A 19,623-nucleotide genomic window follows, 5' to 3' on the forward strand; every position below is an offset into this window, starting at 1 on the left:
TGCTGAGTGAATTTCCATGCTGAATGATTTGTGCTATTACATGCTGAGTAGATAAATATATATATACTGAGTGTTTAACTCTAGCTGAGCTTCTATGTATAAGATCTATTCCTTTGCATAACACTTACTACTCAGAATTTTAAACGCTTGAAATTCTTAATACAGAGTAAAGAGCCGTTGCAAACTTTAATGCAAAGCACACGAATTGAATAGCCACCTAGGATGACGTATAGGCTATAATTAGAAAACCCACGTGCTGTACATGTCATAAATGCCAGAATCTTTGTCGTTTGAGAATCTCGAGGTAAAACGAACAACCCAATGCCTTGGATTAACTCAACATCTCTATAAATAGTGGATGAATTCCCACTTTTAATTCTTTACGCTTAGAAATCTTTGGCATTTATACTCTCTCTCTCAAAAAATTCCCAAAATTCCCAAAACTTCTCTAAGAATATGACAAGAGGTTCTCTAAACATCTCCGGTGCCGGTGTTTCCCAAAACCGCTCCGATGACAATCCCACTTCTCCTACTCAGCGCAATCCCGCTGAAGCTACTACGCCGAACAAGAAAGCTCAAGCTGTCCAAGCTACTCCTTCCAAAGGGAAACATCAGCAAAAGGATAAGGGTAAGAAAGTAGTACATCGCAACTACACTCAGGTCTTCGCGAATGTGAGGGAGTGGAAGATTGACCACTCGAGGTGGTTCTCACAAGGATTTGTGGATGCCGAGCAGCCTTATGAGTGGATCAAGAATAATGGCTGGACCGAGCTATTCTCAGTATGGGATCCCACTTACCCTGAGTTGGTACATGAATTTTACGCCAATCTGAAAGTCGCCACTGACAACAGGAACTACCTAGCAACTAATGTTCGAGGAAAGAACATCTCCATCACCCCAGCGTACCTAGCCTCACTGTTCAAGCTGAAAAACGAAGGGGCTATACTTCGTAAGTCAGGTGATCATGACAAAGTCACCTACGTTAAGACCTTCTGCAAACCTAAGGATCATGTAGGTGAAATTTCTAGTACTTCCATGGGTCAGCATCAAAAGATGGCTCATTACATACTAACAAATTTCCTCCACCCCAAAATTAACTGCACCAACTCAGCAACCAACTTCGAGCAGTGCTTCATATGGCACATGCTGATCTACACGCCGATTAATATGCCTGTCTTCATCATCGGTGGGTTTCTTCGAAGTACAGGAACCCTTAGAATGGGCTCCTTCATCACACGAATCCTTCTGGATCACAAAGTGGACACAATTTCGGAAATTCGAGTTCAAGGAACCGAAATTACTGCTTCTGCCCTATTTGGATTGGCATACGACCTACCAATTATGCCGAAGGAGGGAAAAGGGGAAGCTATCCAAAACGCTGAAGGGACAGTGCCTAAGAAGGGCAGAACACAAAGAAAGAGGAAAGATGTGCAAAGCACCTCCAAAGGAGCTACCTCTACCCCAAAGAGGATCAAGGTTGTGTGTAAAGGAACAAAACCGCTAACTCAGCAAAGTCTGGGTGGATCTAGATCAGCTTCGAAACGACCTAGGGAAGCTGAGCCTGAGACAGAGGAAAGGGACGAAATTGAAGAGCAACCGCTGAGCAAGAAGAAGAAGCTCAATTTTGAGTTAAGACCCATCAATGCTCTACCGACCAATATAGTTGTTCCTCCTAACTCACACTATGTTCATAGTCAAGGCTGTGACACTGAGCCATAAGATGAGGAAGAACACGACCAAGACCAAGTAGGTGGTCAGCTTGATGAGGAAGTGTTGGATGACCAGTTTGAAGAAGAAGAACTGGATGATGAGTCTGACGAGGAAGACAGTGGTCAGGATGACACTGAAGAAACAGCTGAGGATGAACAGGTTTAACCAATCTACACTGAGTTAGTAGAAGAAGAAGAAACTGGGCACACAGTAGCTACTCCCGCTGTTCAACGGGAAACCTCACCTAATGACTCTATTGAGTCCATTCCTTGTGACCCCACTCCTCCAAAGCTTAAAAGACTCAGAAAGAAGAGCACCGTTCGAAAACCGGTCATTGACCTAATGGGAGACTCCCTGCTGAGAGAAGAGATCACTGACCTTACTGAGGTACATCTCAAATACTTCTCCAACCCTCCTGAGTCTGACCAAGGGCACTTAGAAAATCAAGCCTCTGTTTCTCCAAAGGAACATGCCGCCTTAAATGCCTCCGCAAATCCAAGCAATGCCGAGCAATTGCTCAAAGATTCCGCTCCTCAAACTGTTGAGCAAGATAAGGAATTTCCTACCCAGGTGGATGCTGAACTTCCTCAAATTCCATCACCAAGTCAGCTTCAGCCTGACACCGTGCAAGGAACTCTTTCTGCCGATCCTCCACTTCCCCAAGTAAATGAGCAAAATCAGATTAAGTCAGTTTCCACTAACCATGCTGGGGTTTCCAATGTCGAGCAGAACCAAACACTGCCTCTAACTGGTTCTACTCCACTTCCGGCATCTGGGCCAACACTGGATGGATCATTTAATTACAACATTGCCTTTGAGTCTGGTAGACGAATTGTTGACTCAGCTCAAGCTCTCATCTAGGACCTCCGAAAATCAAGTACCAATGCCGCTGAATCCAGTTCTGTTGAGACAACTTCATTCTCATCTATCACTCAGCCTCTCACCGAGATTAAAGGTATGAAGGACCTTCTGAGTGTTATAACTACACTGCAATCTCAACAGCCCCGACAGGACTCTATACTGAAACTGGCCGAACTCCAGCTGACCATTGTAAACCATATGAATTCTCTACAACAGGAGTTTCATCAACTGTCAGCTTCGAACTCAGCATATGCCACCTCTGCCGAAGTCCAACATCTCTTTCGCCAACTTCACACTGAGCAAGAGAAAACAAATCACCAGCTTTCCACTTCCTCCCAATGCTCCATTGAGCAAATTTCTGAGGTTGTGCGTCTGCTGAACTTAAATAGGCAAGAGATAGCCACTGATGAGCTTAAAATGAACGAGATTCTGAAGTATTCTCGTGCAATCTATAGTGATGTGCGCAAAATCCAGGGTCAACGTGAGTATTATGATTCATCTCTGCTAAAAATGTTTCATCAAGCTTTTGCAATACTCACTGACAACATGCACTGGATCGGCAAGTCTTAAGCCGTTGTTTTAAGCATGCTGAGTGCTGCATCTATCTGTATTCCTCGAGCCATTATCGATGATGGCGTTCCAATCTTCGACGGAATAAATGAAAGCACGAAAAAGCTAAAAGGCATTTTCTCAGCGTCTCACTCAAGCTGCCAATGACTCAATCTTCATTCCCAAACCTGATGATGGCAAAATGGGGGAGAAAGAACAAGCCCCAAGAACTCAGCAAGCTTCAGTCAGTCAGCAACACAAGGGCAAGGGCAAACAAAAATAGCTTAACTTGTATTGTCTAGAATAGCTTTTGTTTTTAAACCCTTTTATCTGTGTTCCTTTTGTGTTGTGCTGACTTTAAACTTGAAACAAATTATATGCATCTTTATCATTTCACACTGACTACTCTTATGCGATGCCTACTTAAGTGTTTGATATAATTTGTTAAAACGCATCTTCATTAAATCAACTGTGCTTGACTGTCTATATCAATTGATGATATGTTTGCTGTGTTGAACATGCATGTTGACCACTTTTTATATGTCCACTTAACTAAAACTCATTGAACAAATTTTACTCAGCGCTCTCAGATATTTAAACCTTCCGCGTAAAACTGAGTTAAATAGAATATGTTCCATGAGCTGACCTATCTCTGAAAACTGACCTTAGACTTACTCAATTAAACCTTGAAATGTTTAGAGTAAAACTAAGTCGGTAGCTCAACCCTTACGGGGGAGTTATTTGATAAAATAAGGTCAACTATCATGGGGGAGCTCAACACTGAGTTCTTCGACTGAATATTTTTGCCAACATCAAAATGGGGGAGTTTGTTGAAACACCTTTCCACATGATTTTGATTTGACAAAATTATTTAAGTAATGATAAAAATATTCTAACACATTAAATTTATAATGCTTTGATTTATTTACACTAATGTGTTTGTTCAATGTTGAGTTTAATTGTGTATAAGACATTAAGATTAAAAAGCCCAAAGCCCAAGTCAACACATCAACACCATTCGGCTTAGAAGTTCAAAACGAAGCCGTATCAACCAAAACGACGACTCAGCAAGAGAAGGATCTGGAAGCCTTCGTGGCAAAAGCTTCAAGGAGAAGCTGATGAGTTGGACGTCAAAGCAGTATGGACAGCGGCAGGAAATGTTCAACTTCTAGACAAAGTATTTCTACTTTGGGAAAGATTCAGAAGGCACGAAAGCTGTCCCGTGGACTTTTCCATAAATGGCGAAACATTCTGCCGAAGACTGACGAAGACAGAAGATGCAAGAATTCTATTGGCCAACAACGCTGAGCACGCTCAGAGTGACAACGACAGGAAGCCGTTTCCCTCCAACGGTTATTTCGAAATTCGAAATGACCAGGTGCCTCAAGTGTCACTATATAAAGGCCATCCATATGCTTCAATCAACACAGAACTTCAAGTCGTCAAAACGCTGACCAATTTCATACTCGAAGATTCTGTGAGAAAAGCAAAGTAAATACCTTACACCAATTTCCATATTTTGTGTAAAAGTATAGAGTGATTTCCAATCATCTAAAGTGTCTTAGCAGTCGTTGTTTAGGACAATCTTATTATCATTTCTAGAAGTATCGAAAGGAGAGGCTGAGTACTCGGTTATAGTACTCAGCGGTAGAATAGGAGTGAGTAGAGGTATAGAGGAAGGTACTCTTGTTATACTCAGCTTCTAGTTGTAAAAGGTTTGGTGCTCTACCTTTAAAGAGCTCAGTAGAGAATTCGAAAGCTCGGAACGTATTCCGGGGACAGGACGTAGGCATAGAGCCCGAACCTGGATAAATCTGCTGAGTAATATCTTTCTAACCTTTAAACTCCTTTGATATATTTTACTTGCTCGAAAACTGACTAAGTAAAGAGGTCACGCTGAGTTGTGTGCATTGAGTGTCTGAGTTCAGGAATAGACTCAAGTGCTATATCCTGACTCAAGGAAAGAAGCTGACTTAGTCACAAATTGACTAAGCTAGTGTCTTAAATTCACTCAGCGCGCTGTGTAATCCTTTTTATTTAAAAAGAAGTCAACCTTAACGTACCAAAATTTTAAATACTTCCTATCACCCCCTTGTAACTAACTTGTTACGTCATAAGGGACCAACAAGCAGTGCTTGATAGCGGGCAATAATATCGCCAACTCAGAGATGTCATCGGTGGGTACTGTAAGTGCATCAGCTACCAGTTTGGCATCGGTTTGGAAAATTACCTACAAAAGTTCACATTGTGTCACTTATTCCACCTCTTTGAGCAAGGATAGCGCCTCGATCTCCTTCATCAACGGCATGCCATGCACTTGGTCCGTTCTACCGGTGACAATTCTGCCTGCCAAATCACGAAGAACTGCCCCCAATTCCAGCAAGTGTAAAATTTACGAACACCGTCGCATCCGTATGGCATGTCAGGAAATTAGGAGGGGGTGGATGCCATTAACGGCACAACAATCCCGAAGTTGGTCCCCTCATTATCGCCACACGCAATTGCGTTCAGTCATAGAGAATGTCTTTCGCCATGTAGCATATCTGTCGCACTGGGGTCTCAATATTCTTCCATAGTCGTTCGTTGCGAGCCCTCCAAATACTCCATAGCAACATCAGAAATTGACCTGCATCAACTTTGTTAAAAGAGGTTAGCAATGTAAAAAATAGCTATGGAAAGCTTGGTGCTGCTCGTGTTGCTGCTCTACTCCGCGGAAATAAATTGGCCTCCTGCCATGTTTTCCCGCCATAGAAATGGGTTCCAATTATCCTCGAGGTCCCTATGATAGAATACACATCTATTGTTGATGTTCAGTCCACATCTAACTAAACTATGTCGTATTGGTAGCACATTTTAAGCCAAATTCCACGCAAAATACCTGACTTTTCAGCGATACATCCATTTTCCATAATTCAGTCCAAGCTCCTAGAATATGTTGTTGCGACGATGTCTCCATGGATACTACAAGTTTATATGCACTATGGACTGTGTAAATGCCAGACACTGATTCTCGCTACAACCAGACATCCTTTCGACCTTCCCACAATGGTGGTAATCGGAGCATCGTTGTGATGTCCCGTAGTTGAAATAATTCAGACAATAACTCCACATCCCAATCCAATGAATTTGGAATAAATTAGTCATATACCTTCAATTCTTCCAATCCTTCCAGCATCGGAGTTTGAATACGAACTTGTTTCGTTTCACATAACCATGTGTCCTTCCAAAAATTAATGGACTATCCATCCCTTATCTTCCACCAAATACCTTCTTTTATAACCAGCTGGGAACTCCATATACTTCTCCATATGTAACTAGGTGACGCGCATTCAGAAAATCCCCTTTTGGGTAGTATTTAACTTTGAAAACTCGACTGATAAGAGAAGTAGGATTCAACATAAGCCTCCATCCTGTTTTCCAGCATGGCCAAATTAAAAGCAGTGAAGTTCCTAAAGTTCAGACCTCCACAATGCTTAGGAAATCACAATTTTTCCCATGATAGCCAACTCAAACCTCTCTATTCAATAGGTTTATTACCCCACCAAAAGGAATTTAACATTTTTTGTAATTCATCTGCAGTAGAGATTGGCAATAAAAAAACACTCATAAAGTAAATCAGAATTGTCTGTCTTGTTGCTCTAACTAGAGTAACCCTCCCTGCTTTGGATAAATGTCCACCTCTCCATTTATGCAATTTCTACCATTACACGTCTTTAAATTGAGATAAGATGACTTTTTCTTCCTCCCAACCAATGAAGGTAGGCCCAAGTTACGACCTGTAGCAATAGGATTTGTAACTCCTAAAATAGCTGAAACTGCATCTGCTAATTCATGGGCCACATAACTACTACATAATATACCAGATTTAGCAAAATTAATTGCTTGGCCTGAAGCCTGCTCATAAGTGAGTAGTACTTTCTTCAGCACTTGACTTTCAACATGTCAGTCTGAAAGAAAAGAAAAGCATCATCAGCAAACAATAGATGTGAAATTGGTGGTGTTCCCCTACCAACTCGACATCCATGTATTAAATTCCTCCACTCTGCATCAACAAGCAAAGTAAAAAGGCCCTCCACACAAAGTAAAAATAAGTACGGTGAGAGCGGGTCCCTCTACCGTAGACCATGCTTTTGATTAATGGGACCGACCAACTGACTATTGACTTAGATCATATACTATGCCAACGTTACACACATCATTATAAGATTAACCCATCTCTCTACAAATCCCAATTTCATCGTAATCTCTCTAAAGTAGTTCCAATTAACACGATCACATGCTTTACTAATATCAATTTTTAAAGCTACATCTCCCTTTTTTATTGATATTTTCATATTATGTATAAGTTCAAAGGCAATCAAAACATTATCATGTATAGACCGACCTTTGAGAAAGGCAGATCGGGTCTCAGAAATAATGAATGGTAAAAGTCATTGTAATTTGGTAGCTAAAACCTTTGAAATGATATGGATCGGAACATTATATAATGCAATAGGGTGCAGGTCTTTCATAGGGCAAGGATCATTACACTTAGGGATTAAAGTGATAATTGTATTGTTTAGACCATAAGGGAAAGTACCTAATTCGAACCATGTGCAACTTGTATTAAATATGCCAGTACCTATGACATCCCAGAATTTTTGAAAAAAAACTAAGATTAGAGTCATCAGGTCTGGGTGCATCGCAAATAAGGTTGTCCGGAATTCCACATGTGTAAATGGCACAAGTACCAATTCATTATCCTTGTCTGTAACTCGTGGCTGCATGAGGCTAACAACTGGCTGCCGATGACTGTTAGTAATCGAGAAGATATCTGTGAAGTATGTTATTGCAATCTGTCCCAACTGGAGCATCAGAAACCCAAGTTCCATTTGAGTCTTGTAGGTGAGTGATAAGATTTTGCTTCCGTCTCCCATTCGTAAAAGAGTGAAAAAAACCAGGTATTTAGGTCACCCTCTTAAAGCCACACAACTTTGGTGCATTGCCACCAGTGATCCTCCTCATGAACAAGTAAACCAATGTGCTGCCATTTCAATGCTTCGATTTCCGCAACCTTAAGTATCATGTCACCATTCCAAAGTTGTTCAAGCCGATCTTGGCATACCTTTTATGTTGGTGGAAGTTTTAATTCAACCGACGACCCTGTTGGGGATTAATCATCGAAAATCAACGAAGTGCAACGGAATGCTATCGTTAAACCTTTCTATAATCCAGTAAAGAACCGTGTTAGACTACCACAGATTGAACCTCAAAAACAATTTTAAAAACAAAGATAGGAACTCACGGGTTTAGTTTCTTCTAGAGATGAAGTCGTGTGAATCTCCAAAGGTCTCGTGCACCAACCGTATCAGAACTGAATTGGTGCTAGCCGAAATCAATATGGAATGCGAAGAACACCAAGGACAATAGCGGGCCGAATTTTCTTAGTTGTGGAGGCTTGGATAGTTAATTCTTTTAACCTAGGCCTTAAATACATCTTCCAATTAGGTTTAGGTTAAATGGTTAATTTCTAATTAGCCTTTTCCTGATCCCTAATCATAAATATAACCCTATAGATTATATTTTTTTGATGATAAGTACAAAAATAAACCTCGTGGTTACACCTGTTTTCGAACAACACCCATGTGGTTTAAAAGTTTACAAAATGGTACATTAAGGTTCATTCCGTTAGCAAACACATACCAAATTGACTAACGGTGTTAAAAGTCAAAGGTAAAAGAGTTAATTTATTATCTAATTATCATAAATAAAAAATAAAATTCAATTAAACCTTCCTCCACATCTCTCTTGAAATATCTTCAGTTCTTCAATCTTGGAAAAAAACGATCTTCGTCAGTTCTCTCTTCTCTTCCTATTAATTACCCCTTTAATTTTCATCATTTAGTTCTTCCCTTTTTAATTAGTAATTCCCTCAGTTTTGCTTAATTTTGGCAATTTCGTAATCAAATTTAGAGCTTCAGCAGTTGAGTGAAGCTCTGGATAATCTTCGTCTTCCTCGATTTGATCGGTCCTTTTTTCTTATCTGTTTTTCAGTATTTTTTTTTATCAAAGTTGCCACAAGTTTCGATTAAGAATCTAAAGAAGAAATCAGAGTTTCGATTAAGAATTTGTTTTTCGTAATCAAATTCGGACTGTCCTGCAAGCTTTATCAGTAAATTTTTCTGAAACTAACTTCTTTTCCAATGGCAATTCTAGCCATGGTGTATATTAGATGCTACCATATTATCGGGGACTCTCGACTGGTGATTTTCGTTCACTTGTTGGATCAAATCCTGTTACGGTCAAGCACCGATCGAGCCTGCCGGAAAGTGGTGTTGAAGGTTGCCCAAACCTCGGGGTCTTCGTCATCGTCGTCGTTGCAACGCTTGTGGCGGCGCTTATTGGCGGTGGAATTGGAGTTGTTGTTCATGGTTGAAATTGATCGGAAAGATGTTAGACGGTGAAGAGTGGTGAAATTTGATCGGCGATCCGCAATTGAGGGATTAATGTTTGGTATTTGCTTTTTTTCAGCGATGAAATGAAAATTGCAAAGATGGGGATGATATGTGTAAGGGTGGAATAATGAGTTGTTTGTTTGGTAGTTCAATTGATTTTAGAGAGAGAAAAATTAAGAGAGAAGAGAGAGAAAAAGAAAAAAAAAAGAAATTAAAGAGATGGAGAAAATGGTATAATTGATTTTTATTTTTTATTTTGGGGTTGGTTTATGATAATTAGATAATAAGGGGGTTAATTTATAAAATAAATAAATATAAAGATTAAATTAAATCTTTTACCTTTGACTTTTAACACCGTTAGTCAATTTGGTATGTGTTTGCTAATGGAATAAACCTCAATGTACCATTCTGCAAACTTTTAAACCACATGGGTGTATTCGAAAACAGGTGTAACCACAAGATTTATTTTTGTACTTTTCCCTTAATTCAATTAGAATCAATTAGTTCTAATTCAATTATCCTACAACTATTATTAAAGCTGTACAGAATTAAATTATACTTTGGTTCAATTAATAATTTATCCTATGTAATCTAATTAATCAATTGATTAATTAATTAAATTTAGAAATTTAATTAATTAACCATAACCAAATTAATTAACTTGTTACATGATAAACAATCAATTAATCACTCTTTGTTAATTAATTAACAATTAAGATTTAATCATTTGCTCTCTGAATTTGTCCAAATTGATTAACCCCCTTAACTTTTAAAGTGTTTCGATAGCCCCTCAAGAGTAAATTACACCAATGGTACCTGAACTATACTTCATTTCATATTTTGATACCTAAATTACATTTTGTCTCAAAAATATATCTCAAGTAAAGGTGACTGGACAATTTAATACACTAAACCGGTTAATGACGGGTGAACGCTAGTTTGACCAATTTTTAACAAATAATCGGGGTCCAATATGCACTAACTAACATAAAATTACTAGATTACCCTCTAATTAATTCCAAAAATGTTAAACTTATCTCTCTTCCAATCTGTTTATCTCTCCAACTTTCTCTCTCTTCCGATCTCTCTCTTTCTCTCTCTTCGAAGAATTAAGATGGAGAGTCTGTTCCATTTCATCTTGGCCATTATTTCATTTCTCTAACTCAATCCATGTCTTTTATGCTTTTCTTTAACCAGTGATTGGAACAATTAATTGGTTAAAGGTTTGCATCTAAAAATCTCTATTTTTAATTTTGTTTCTCTTTTTTATTTTCGAAAGAAGAAGAAGAAGATGGTTGGACGAATTGTTACGAAATTGGAAATAATTTTTTCAATCTTCGTTCAGATCTCTAATTTTTTTTTATCAAAATCTTTCTATTGCTTTAAGTTGTTATGATGAAGCTAGAGATGCACTGGTTGGACTTCCATGAGGCTCAGCAGAAGTGGAGTCAATAATTAAAAAGATAGGGTGGGTTTGCAATGAACTGCATTTAGAGAAGTTTCTGATCACTACAACGTAATACCAATCAATTACAAAATTACGGACAAAAATCTCATCTTTCGTTTCTAATCCTTCAACCTTATTTTCCTCTTCATCCTCTTCTCTCTACTGCAATGCCTTCTTCTCCTCCAACATTCCCGCTCGTTCCCTTCGTTTTCACTTTTTCGGCAAGCCTTTCTCCATCTAATCCCAATCTGCTCCAGTTCTCACCCAAGACGATCTCAAGAAATTCGTCGTAGACAAAGTCGTCTATTATGTCAAATCCGGCATGGTTCTGGGTCTCCGAAGCGAATTGGCTCCACTTCAAAGCGCACCAAAGATGATAGAGAGATAAACAAAAGAGAGAGAAACCGAAGAGGGAGAGAGAGAAAGATATTTCTGGTCTGTAGTTATTTTTTAACTTTTGTGCAATAAATAATTAAGGGTATTTAGGTATTTTAAACTTTTGGGTGTTAGGTGGATCCCACTCTTTTTTTATTAGAAATGGTCAAACAGTCGTCGACTGAACATAAACCGGAAAAACTACTACAATGTCCAGTCACTTTTATTTGGAGTATATTTTTGGGACAAAATGTAATTCAGGTACCAAAATATGAAATGAGGTATAATTCAGGTATCATTAGTGTAATTTACTTGTCCCTCAACTTGTATAAAATGTTTAGGTAGCCTCTTAAACTTGTACAAAATATAATCAATTGATCACCTGTTGCAAAAAAAAGTAAGTTACATGCGAAGATGTATTGCACGCATTTTAGAATGTTATTACATAATTCAAAAATAGATTAAAAAGGAAGTTATTACTTGCTCAACTATAAAATCTGTCTTCTCTAATATTAGAACCGCATACTCCCGATCTTGGTCGTTTTACTTTTTTTTTAAGACGCGTGCAATACATTTTTCGCATTTAACTTACTTTTTTACAACCAAGTGATCAATTGATTATATTTTGCGGAACATTTTATACAAGTTGATGGGACTATCGAGAGACTTTGAAAGTTCAAGAGGCTAATCAACTATTTTGAATAAATTTAGAGAGAAAATGATGTATTAAACTAATAATTAATTAACTTGTTCCATTCTAATTAAATATATAACATGTATTTATGATAATAATAATAACATAGTTATTTAGAAAAGAAAATTCAAATAGATAATGACATATTAAAAAAAAAAAGTGCTTAAACCAACCCAACTATCTTATTAAAATACTGAGATAATACTGTAAAATACACCACAATAAACTAAAATTAGTGGAATTGTTAACACCGAACCAATACTATTTAGGAGTGGAGCCGACGACCGTAGGGGCCGGACTCCCGCGAGTCCTGGGTTCGGTTCGCCGCTGGATTCTATTCGTTGTTACTATTTATATTTGTGTAATTCCTGTAACACAAACAGAGAATCAATTAATACTGTTAGGGGACAAATGCCAAATTTAAACTTATTGTTTTTGGGGAAGTGCAGATTTAATCATAGCATATGAAACCCTAACGTTTCCAAACAAGATTCAATTTTAGCCGCATTTTAACAAATTTTTTTAAAAAAAAAAAAACTGGTTTGACTATCCTATGTACTTTCTAAACATTAACAATATCGAATATAGTTATAAATAACCAATTAAAAATGTACTACTACAATTTATCAACAAATTTATTTGGTTGATCCGAGATGACAATGAAATAACAGTGAAACTAATTTTTTCAAATTTTCGATAATATAAGGCAGATAATTGATTTTTTTTTTATGAAAATGTATATATCTTCGTTAGATACGAAAAGAACAAGTAAAACAACAAACGAAAAAAGGTAAAAAAACATTACAAAATCCACAATGGGACGAAAACGACTACAAAGAGCAATAAAATCCATAATAAAAACAATAACACATATACTTCATTGAAATCCTAATCCGCAGAAAATCAACTGCAATCGAATCTTCATCATTTAGGCCATTCCGAACATTCGAATATGAGTCATTTCTTTTGTTGCAACCACGCAGATATATTGATCTACGTATAAAATAAATCGTTTCGTTCTTGCTAAATCCGAAAAATGCTATAAATAGCATAATCATAAAGAGTAGAAACAATTCAAAAGGATAAAGAGATCTAACGAAATATATAAACACTCACTAAAAAGAAAATACAATAAAAAATAATAATAGAGTAAACCTAATCCAACTGGATGAGGAAGAAGAACTCCTCAAAGTAGATCCAAAGAAGAGAGCAAAAATCATTAGGTTAATATTTGAACATGGATTTCCTTCCTTAAGGCCGAAAGTTCATCCACATAATGTATCTGATATGTCCTGAAACAGTAATGATGCCAACTATTCCGATTTCGAGGTCTAACGATAAGCATAACAAAGTGCTTGTCTTGGGTCTTGGGATTGATGGTCCAGCTTTCTTTTGTGTGTTCTTGGTGGTATTTGGGTATTTTTCTATCAAAAAAGTGGCAGAAAATCCAAGTAGTGAAGAGCCTTAAAGCAGAGCTGGTGACAGGGCCAAAGTAATACAATTACAAAGAATTGAGTTCAGCCACCAAAGGGTTTCATTCCAGCAGAATTATAGGCAGAGGTTCATTTGGGAATGTGTGTAGAGCTCACTTTGGATTTTTCAGGCCATGTTGCAGTAGTAAAGAGATCAAAACATTCACATGAAGGTACATCAGATTGTGTAGCTGAATTGTCTATTATTAATTGTTTAAGGCACAAAAAATTTGGTTCAATTACAATACAAGATGGGGTGTTGAGAAGGATGCACTGTTGCTTGTATGTTGAGTTTATGCCTCATGGTTCAAAAAATTGATAAGATGCTATATCAAGAACGTTATTAACTTTGTCTCATCGGAAAAAGATTGCTGTCGGTTTAGCATCTGGATTGACAAATTTGCATCAGGAATGTGAGCAGGAAGCCATACATAGAGACATAAAGACTAGTAATGTAATGATGGATGGGAATTTTAATGCTTAAGTGACAGAAAGATACAACATAGTTTAATTAAACATCAAGTTCACCTTGTTGGCATGAAACTTCGCTTATTACATGCTTGCTGTAATCCTTGAGCTCCATTAGAGAAATTTCATGAGGAGGCCTGCAGGGCATTAATGGTCTTCTACGAGATAGAAACTGTTGAGACACCCATTTCATTGTTGGTCGACACTTTGGCTGATCATTTAAGCAAGCTAGTCCGATTATTGTAACAGATATTATATCTTCAATCACACTTTTAGTTCTGGGAGGCGGTAGATGTTCATCCAGTACTTCATTTAGCATAACATTGGTCATAGAAGATGATGAAATGAGATCTCCTGGATGTTTTCCCATTAATATTTCCAATGTTACAACTCCAAAACTATATATATCACACTTTTCTGTCACTACCATGGTGTAGGCGAGCTCTGAGCACAAAAAAAAGAAACTTGATCAGACTATATAACATTAGAATCAATTAGAAAGAACCTATCCTACCATATTATATTAACAATAAAAGTTTGATGATATATGTAAAGAGGTTGACCTGGAGCAATATAACCGTAGGTACCGGCAATAAGAGTTTGATTGGAAGAATCAGGGTGAAGTAGCCTAGCTGTCCCAAAATCAGATACAAAGCCCTTCAATTCAGAGTTCAACAGGATGTTGTTGGTTGACAAGTCTCTATGAACAATGGGTGGGTTACAGTCGTGATGCATATATGCTAAAGCATGTGCTATTGCTTTCACAATCTCAACTCTTGTATTCCAATCCAATTCTGCAGCTTCATCATCGTTCCTCAACACACAAAATAGGTTACCTCTTTCCATGTACTCGTATATCAAAAACATGCATCGTTTGTGCAAACAGAATCCATAAAGCTTGACAACGTTCCTATGCCGTATTTGTGTTAGCATCCTGATCTCATTTTTGAAACATCTGTCGAAGATTGGGTCCTCAGCTTCCAATCGATGAAGTTTCTTCAAGGCAACAACTTTGCCAGTAGGAAGTTGAGCTCTGTAAACACTGCCATAGCCACCAGTGCCAATGCAATATTTGATGTCAAAGTCTTGAGTAGCTTGAATGATGTCTTGAAAAGCGATGTTTCCATCAAAGTTCCATATGGAGAATAAGTCACCCTCGTTCCTTAACATCGTAGCCTCATCTTGGGTACCCTTCTTGGCATTGTGCTTTCGTAGATAAAGGAATAGAAACCCAAGAACGAACAAGGCAATGAACAATGCAATGGGAATGCATAGTTTGATGTAGAAAATCTTATTAAAAGAAGAGCAAGTGTCTTGATCGTAGCACTTTGAGGATTGGTTAGACCTTGAACATTTTGGAAATTGATCCGTGAAATAATTATTTTCAAAATTCACCTGTCTCCAAGATTGATCCGCTAAGCAAGCAAATGAGTTTGGTATTTGTCCTGACATATTATTGTTGCTGATATCCAAGAAATTCAACAGTACTAAATTTCCAATAGAGGAAGGTATCTCACCACTAATGGAATTCCAGCTCAAATCCAATTGCATTAAAAGAACTAAGTTTCCTATTGTAGGAGGTAATTCCCCACCTATGAAGTTGGTACTCAAGTTTAACGTCCATAGCTCAAAAAGGTATCCCATTTCGGAAGGGATAAAACCAGTGATATGGTTATCATTAAGGTAAAGGGTTTTCAAATTTATCAATTTACCAATTGAAGAAGGTATTGATCCGATGAGATTATTATAAGACATCTAAATCACTGAGGACCTTCAAATTTCCAATTTGGGAAGGGATAATGCCATCCAAGTGGTTGCGAGAAAGGTCCAAGTATTCCAATTGAGTCAAATTAGCAATAGAAAAAGGGATGGAGTCTTCAAACAAATTACTAGAGAGGTCTAGAAGGGATAAGTTGGATAAGAGACCAATGGTGGAAGGGATAGATCCATTGAGATTATTATGAGACATAACTAAACTTTGGAGGCTCATCAAATTTCCAACTTCCGGTGGCATAGGTCCATCCAAGTAGTTGCGAGAAAGGTCCAAGTATTCCAATTGAGTAAAATTAACAATAGAAAAAGGGATGGTGCCAACCAACAAATTTCTAGAGAGGTATAGATGGGTTAAGTTAGATAAGAGAGAAAGGGAAGAAGGAATAACACCTTGAAATCCATTCTTGCTGAGGTCTAGCTGTTGTAGATTGGGTAAAAGACCAATCCAAGAAGGTATTTGACCACTCAACTTATTGGAACTAAGAATCAAAGAGCGTAGGTAAGTTAGATTCCGTAGAGCTTCAGGAATGGAACCAGTTAGTTGATGTTGAACTACGCTTCGAACGATCAATCAACCACACAGAGAAACAAAGTACACAAAGATCACAGATTGGATCTTGAAACAACAATCAAAAGAATACACACAGAATTTACCCTGGTTCGGCTTAACTGCCTACATCCAGCAACTTCACTAATCAATGGAAATTACAACAAGATTGAAACAGTTTCTCCTTTTCCAAAAACTCTCGTGTTTTCCCAATCCCCAATTCAGATTATCACAGTGTACACTTATGACTTAGTCTAAGAATCTCTCGTTCTCTCTTATGAAACTACTTCCCACCCCAGACCTTTTATAGCCTTTACAAAGTTGTGAAAATACCCAAAATATCCTTACTAAAAAATGTACAAACTCAGCAAGACCTACTGACCAGTGGTAACACAGCAAGACCATGTTGACCTGTATTATCACCTCAGTACCATGCTGACCACAGCCATGCTGACTTGATAACTCAGCATTCCGACTTCTTGATTTTACTCTTGCTGACGGGTTGACTTACAATTATGCTGACTTGATTACCCAGCATCATTCTTGTAATAGAAAACAACAACGACTTACAATGCTGACTTGTTGACTCAGCATCATCATCAGCAAGTGATAGAAAACAACGACTTACAATCTCCACCTTGTCTTTCTATTCACTCCATCAACTAGTGAAGAAAATACACTCAAGGACCACTGACCATCCTAACCAGTTTCAAGCAATGTTCAAATTTATTACTTGAAACAGATTTGGTCAGCATGTCGGCTGGGTTATCCTCAGTTCCCACTTTCACCACCTGAACAGTACCAGTGCTAATCACATCCCTGACGAAATGCATTCTCACATCTATGTGTTTGGATTGCTCGTGAAAAACTTGATGTTTTGACAGATGTATAGCTCCTTGGCTATCACAGTAAATCTTCAAACCATCAATCTGTGTCACTCCAAGTTCCGTTAAGACTCCTCTCAGCCACATAGCTTCTTTTACTGCCTCTGTAACAGCAATAAACTCAGCTTCGGTTGTTGACAAAGTCACAACTGACTGTAGACTTGCCCTCCAACTTATTGCAGTTCCAAACACAGTGAATACGTACCCGGTTTGGGATTTTCTGGTGTCAATGCTACCAGCATAATCAGAATCAACAAAACCTGCTACATCATCCACTAGGGCTTCAGCTCCACCATAACTCAAACCTTTACTCAATGAGCCTTTGACATACCTCAGCACCCACTTCACCGCTGACCAATGAGCTCTTCCTGGATTTGCCATGAACCTGCTGATGAGACTCACAGCATGAGCCAAATCTGGACGTGTACAGACCATCGCATACATTAGACAGCCTACAACACTCGAATATGGCACCCTCTCCATGTCTTCCTTTTCCTCATCAGTTTGAGGACTTTGCTTACTGCTCAGCTTGAAGTGACTTGCAAGTGGAGTGAGAACGGCCTTTGAATTCGTCATACCAAAACGTTCTAACAGTTTGCTCAGATAAACTGACTGACTTAGGAATAGCTTCTTTCTTCCTCTGTCTCGAGAAATTTGCATCCCTAAAATTTTCCGTGCTGACCCGAGATCCTTCATCTCAAACCGTGTGTTTAGTTGTGCCTTTAACTGATTTATGGCTGCTTTGTTTTGACAAGCTATAAGCATGTCATCAACATATAACAAGAGATAAATCTTAGAGCCATCACTAAGGTCTCTACTATACACACACCAGTCATAACTAGACCTATGAAAGTCCTGACTTATCATAAACTCATCGAACTTCATGTACCACTGTCTAGGGGACTGTTTCAGACCATATAGAGACCTCTTAAGCAAACATACCCGCTGGTCTTTATCTCCTATTTCAAAACCCTCTGGTTGTTGCATATATATGACCTCATCCAGGTTTCCATGAAGAAAAGCTGTTTTGACATCTAACTGTTCTAATTCTAGATCAAAACGAGCTACAAGAGAGAGAATAATCCTGATAGACCTATGTTTAACAACCGGTGAATAGATTTCATTAAAGTCTATACCTTCCTGTTGAGTAAACCCTTTGGCCACCAACCTAGCTTTAAACCTAGGTTCCTCTACACCAGGTATCCCTTCCTTTCTTTTAAACACCCACCTTGAACCGACCAACTTCTTATCAAAAGGTTTATCTACCAAAATCCAAGTTTCATTTTTATCAAGGGATTTTATCTCATCCTTCATAGCGTTAAGCCACTGTTCCTTGTCAACCGAATTCACAGCTTCCCTATAGGTTACAGGTTCAGACTCTTGTACTTCCTTAGCAACACTAAATGCATAAGCTACAAGGTCCTCAAAACCATATCTAACCGGGGCCCTAGGGACTCTTCTTTCACGGTCTCTAACAAGTCTATAGCTTTGACTGGACTCAGTATCATTACCATCACTGACTTCTTGCTCGGTTTTACGGGTGTTTTCACTATTTTCTTCAAGCTCCACCTCATTCTTAACACTCTCAAGGTTTTGAATGGACTTAGGACTACTCGGTTCTAACTGAGTTTTTTCTTGGTTTTTCCGATAAGGAAAATCCATCTCATTGAACACAACATTTCTGCTGACTATGGATTTCTTATAACCAGATTCTAGGCACCACAACTTATAGCCCTTGACTCCTATAGGGTAGCCTATAAAAACACATCTTAGAGCCCGAGGTTCTAATTTTCCCTGTCTAACGTGTGCAAAAGCTGAACAACCAAACACTCTAAGTTTTTCATAATCCTCTGGGTGATCAGACCACATTTGCATAGGTGTTTTAAAACCTATAGCAGATGATGGGCACCTATTGATTAGGTAACACGCAGTTTGCACTGCTTCAGCCCAGAAAGACTTAGGGAGACTGGATTGGATTAACATGCACCTAACTCTTTCTAGGATAGTCCTATTATACCTCTCTGCTAGGCCATTCTGCTGTGGAGTTCCAGGAACGGTATGATGTTTAGTTATACCTGACTTCTTGCACAAAGTGATGAAATCTTTGTCAAGAAACTCCAAACCATTGTCGGTTCTCAACCTTTTGATTTTCTTTCCTGTTTGGTTTTCCACTAACACTTTCCAATCCTTGAACGTTTGCAAAGCCTCATTCTTATGAGCTAGAATATAAACCCATACTCTTCTAGAGTAATCATCAATAAGAGTCATAAAATAGGTCCTCCCACCATGAGACTTAGTTCTTGTTGGCCCCCATAGGTCAGAGTGAATGTACTCAAGAATGTCCTGGGTTCTATGTATTGCTGACTTAGGAAACTTGACTTTACTGGACTTCCCTAAGACACAGTTCTC

The 19,623-nt window shown here is 38.3% G+C and overlaps 1 protein-coding gene across 2 annotated transcripts; it reads right to left on the minus strand.

The window, feature by feature from the left end:
- Positions 1–12,239: 12,239 nt before the first annotated feature.
- Positions 12,240–15,739, minus strand: LOC136219289 (MDIS1-interacting receptor like kinase 2-like). 2 transcript variants are annotated; one of them, XM_066006646.1, is made up of 3 exons: positions 14,574–15,739; positions 14,071–14,454; positions 12,240–12,438 (listed from the first exon to the last, which is right to left on the minus strand). In XM_066006646.1, the coding sequence occupies exons 1-3, from the start codon at positions 15,652–15,654 to the stop codon at positions 12,422–12,424; spliced, it is 1,482 nt and encodes a 493-aa protein (XP_065862718.1). In that variant the 5' UTR covers positions 15,655–15,739; the 3' UTR covers positions 12,240–12,421. The 2 variants fall into 2 exon arrangements, with proteins under 2 accessions (XP_065862718.1, XP_065862717.1); XM_066006645.1 differs by lacking the exon at positions 12,240–12,438 and adding an exon at positions 13,039–13,928.
- Between the last annotated feature and the right edge of the window lie 3,884 nt (positions 15,740–19,623).

The sequence above is a fragment of the Euphorbia lathyris genome, chromosome 2, assembly GCF_963576675.1.
Source record: "Euphorbia lathyris chromosome 2, ddEupLath1.1, whole genome shotgun sequence".
NCBI lineage: Eukaryota > Viridiplantae > Streptophyta > Magnoliopsida > Malpighiales > Euphorbiaceae > Euphorbia > Euphorbia lathyris.